Source organism: Lucilia sericata, unplaced genomic scaffold, assembly GCF_015586225.1.
Source record: "Lucilia sericata isolate MDLA Ls3-8-SP2 unplaced genomic scaffold, ASM1558622v1 Contig000511F_arrow, whole genome shotgun sequence".
Lineage (NCBI taxonomy): Eukaryota > Metazoa > Arthropoda > Insecta > Diptera > Calliphoridae > Lucilia > Lucilia sericata.
In genome coordinates, this window is record NW_023994524.1 from 74955 (window position 1) to 79331 (window position 4377).

At 37.0% G+C, this 4377-nt stretch overlaps 1 protein-coding gene across 1 annotated transcript; it reads right to left on the reverse strand.

Moving 5' to 3' along the window:
* Positions 1-1609: 1609 nt before the first annotated feature.
* On the reverse strand, positions 1610-4122 carry LOC119605717 (glucose dehydrogenase [FAD, quinone]-like). Its single transcript, XM_037958994.1, is given in 4 exon segments — positions 1610-2743; positions 2746-3439; positions 3502-3795; positions 4006-4122. Coding segments are annotated over 3 exon segments (1839 nt in total). The 5' UTR covers positions 3619-3795; positions 4006-4122; the 3' UTR covers positions 1610-1715.
* Between the last annotated feature and the right edge of the window lie 255 nt (positions 4123-4377).

The following is a 4377-nucleotide window of genomic DNA, read 5'->3' on the forward strand; positions in this document are numbered from 1 at the left end:
GAAGTACATTTTTTTGCTTATTACTCTAAGACTAATCAATAGACTAATAGAATTAGTCAATAGATTAGTAAAAATTTCGTCCACATGCTCGACACTGGACTAGTTCATAGACAAGTCAATAGATTCGACTAGTCAATAGACGTTTCCATAGGCTAACCATAAACCAGTCAATAGACTATTCCATAGAGTTGTCCATAGACTAGTCAATAGACTTGTCCATAGACTAGCTAATAGACATGCCCATGGACTATATTAGAGACTAGTCAATAGACATCTCCATGAACTATAGAGACTAGTTAATAGACTATTCCATAGACTAGTCCACAGACTAATCTATAGGCTAGTCAATAAACTAAACAATAGACTAGTTAATAGACTAGACAATAGACTAGTCAATAGAGTAGACAATAGACTATTTAAAAGACTAGTACATATACAAGTCAATATACTATAAAATAAACTATCCAATAGACTAGTCCATATAATAGTCAATAGATTAGCCCATAGACTACTCTATAGGCTAGTCCATAGTGTAGTCAATAAACCAGTTGATATTTTAGTTCACAGTCTTGTCAATAGGCCTATTTACAGACTTTCTTATGAACTAGCCCAGCGAAAAATATCCAAAAAGTAATTTGGTACTTTTACCCCAAAAAAGTACTATTTTGTGGCAAAAGACATACAATCAACTTTTTGTTGGAAAAAGTTAAAAAGTCGATGAAATCGAAAAGACGACTTTGAAAATAAGAGCTGAAAAAATTCGAGAAAAGTCTCGACTTTTCGCAAATTACAGAAAACCCACCTTTTGCTTCAACTATAGAACCCTACTAGACATATGACCGACTTAAAATGCAATATAATTTCGACGTAGGGGCTAGAGCACCAAGTACTACTGGTGTTGGACCTGGTTCAAAGAAGAGCTTTGAGCCTCATAGTAGATGAAACTATTACACAGAAAGAAAAAGAAATATACACGCCTGGTACTAAATTGACAACAAACTGGCAACGGATTGTTTATCAATAGTCAGCTTACCACGTTTGTTAACATTTAGACAACGGATGTGTATAAAATTTAGATTTCGACAACGAATTGTTGCAATGTTGTCAACATTATATAGTGATGTCGTACGTATGTATATACTTTGACAACGGATATTATTGAAAAAGTTTGGTGTCAATTTGGTACCAGGCGTGTATATATTTCTTGTATGTTTGTATGATCGTGTGATTTTCGGGAATCTAGTTATGATTTAAAGTCTAATGATTTGCTCTCACTACATACCGATGGGTAACGACGATTGTAGAGGAGCCATTGGAAATAGAGTTTTTGCTCTAACTGAATTTTTTTATAGTTTTAGATCATATTTTAGAAAAAGGTATTTAAATAATTAAAACTATTTTAAAAATCTATAGTTTTTCTTTATTTTAACAAAGAACTAAATAACTAAAAATTACAACTTAAATTAAAAAAATAAAGAAATTAAAAAATAAAATTTACACAAAATAAGGAAAATATTTTAAAACCTAAATAATAAAATAAATAAATTTTCTCATTTAAATCTTTCTATATAAAAGACAAATTTGATAACAATAACAAAATATTGACTAGTTAGTTTTTACTTAGATTTTTTTCACTTAAAATCTCTAACAAATTTATAATGGAAGCCTTAATGGAACTGCTTGCTTATGGAACATTGTAACACACGCTTTAGCGATCAACCTTGTCTGCGTATCGGCCGTACACCCCAATCTTCTTTAATCATATCAGAAGCTTTCTCGCCTATCATAATAACTGGGGCATTAGGATTACCATTGACAATAGTGGGCATAATACTGGCATCTACCACACGTAAACCGGAAACACCATAAACTCTAAGGCGGGAATCAACCACGGCCGTGGTATCCCAACTGGGACCCATTTTACAAGTACCCGAGGGATGATAAATGGTAAAGGTGAACTGTTTAATGCAACAGGCCCAATAGGCATCGCTATTGAATTCTAGATGCCTACAGCCCGGCAAGGGAATGTTGTGTAATCTGGAGCCAAACCTTTGGAAAGCTTGGGTATTGGAAACATTAATGGCCAATTTAATACCCTCCACCAACACATCTATATCTTCCTGATGGGCGAAATAATTGGGTATTATTTTAGGTTGTTGCTGAGGATTACGGGAGTTAAGGCGTATCCAGCCGGTACTTTTGGGTCTTAGCAGTAAAGGTAATATAGACCAGGTTTCAGAATTTTGCAAGGGCTTGTAGACGGTATTATAGAAACCATCTCGTAGATTTAAGATTTTGCGTATCTGTTCCCCACCATCGGAATTAATAGAACTGGGACAGAAATGAAATTGTATATCGGGCCAATCAATTTTAGGATCTTGATATTTGCTGTTAAGGAAAGCTACACCTTCCACTCCCGTAAAAGTCATAGGACCACGTTCTCTTAAAATATACTCCATGGAAACGGGTATAGTTTGGAAACGATTGCGAGTAACGGTAAGAGGAGCATCTACCACAAATGTTAGACCTCCCAAGCCCACATGATCTTGTAGATTACTGCCCACAGGCAAATCAGATACTACCGGTATGCCCATTTCTTGTAAATGATCTGAGGGTCCTATACCCGACAGCATGAGTAATTGTGGTGAGTTAAGGGCACCAGCGGAAGAAATCACTTCTCTTCTGACAAACACTATATTCTTGCGTCCTTTTTTTATATATTCCACTCCGGTAGCTCTTTTATTTTATCTATAATAATGCGCGTGGCTTGGGCATGTAAAAGCACATCCAAATTTTTGCGCAAACGCACTGGTCTTATGAAAGCCTTGCCGGTACTGCATCTAGAACCTCTTCTCACCGTTGACTGAGTGATCATGAAACCAGTCTGCAGCTCACCATTAATATCACGATTTTCATAACCCATTTCTAGACCGGCTTGTAAAAATGCTATAGAAAGAGGAGTACGCCAGGGTGACTCCTGCACAGTTAAGTAGCCGCCCGTTTCGTGGTAGGGTGTTTGGGCCAAATAGGGATTACGCACATCTTCTGATTTAAGGAAATATTTTAAAACATCTTCATAACCCCAGCCAGGATTACCCAAAGATTCCCAATGATTGTAGTCATTTTTGGAACCTCTAACATAAACCATGGCATTGAGAACACTGGAACCACCCAAAACTTTGCCTCTAGGCCAAAAACAGCGATCACCTTTCATGGCCTGACAATATTGTCGCGTAGCAGAGGGGGTAGTTTGATACTTCCAATCCAGATCAGTGAGTTGTAAATAACCAGCCAAGGCGGGTACATCGGATATTTCAGTTTCATCACCACCCGCCTCTAATAATAAAACCGTCCAGTTCTTAATTTCCGACAAACGATTGGCCACTACTGCTCCGGCCGAGCCGCCACCTATAATCACAAAATCATATTGGCGTCTTATCTAAAATAAAAGAAGAAATATCCTTTAGAAAACCATTTCTTATATCAATTTTCAAAACTTACTACTTGCGGCTCCTGCACCTTATTTTCGGGATCCACAGTTTGATAACGATAGTAATTCATGCCGATTGCCAGTAGGGGTATCATACCGAGCAAAGATGTCATTGTACCAAATGCCATTTTTCAGTAATTGTCAGATCCACGGATCGTCTTTAACTTTAGATTTCTGTTTACTAAAACCGTTTGCTTCCGGCGCACTGGTAGATAGTGATACTTCCGATAATATTTTTGGTGTATAATTACGTATACCACCCGGTTTGGCCACCTTATACTGAGCCTTTGCCTTTTGATCTTCTTCTAAAATATCAAGATATGATTTTATATATAAATGATGATCTAAATAATCTTTTTGTTTTTGCAATGATTTATTTGATTTGGTGGAAACAACAGATGTGGCCCCTCCACTTGCTACCGATGCAGCTGAGGAAAAACGAGTGGGCGTACAATGACACGATGAATAGTAAATGCCACTGTCAGTGCTTTGTGAACTCTTACGTTTATAATTACCCTTGATATCTCGATACAGCTCTTCGGCTGTTTCAAAAGCGCTCGATTGATAATCCGATGTTGAGGAATGACTGTCAAGTGATTTACGTGAACCTAATTGTGATTTAGATATTTTCGCTTTTTCATACGTTTGTTTCGTTAAATTATACTTCTGTCTTTGCCGATAGTATTCGTCGTCTGTAGAGGAAGCGTTAGAGATGCTGGACGAGGTATAGATTAATTCTTTGTGTTGCTTATAGCGTGGCTTGGGTATAGAAAAGCTTGGAGAGTTATTTTTGTGAAACGTAGTTGATTGATAGTTTTGTTTGTCTTGTTGGTGCTGATGAAAGTTTGGTTGTTGCTGAGGAAAAGGTTGCTGTTGTCGTCTAGAAG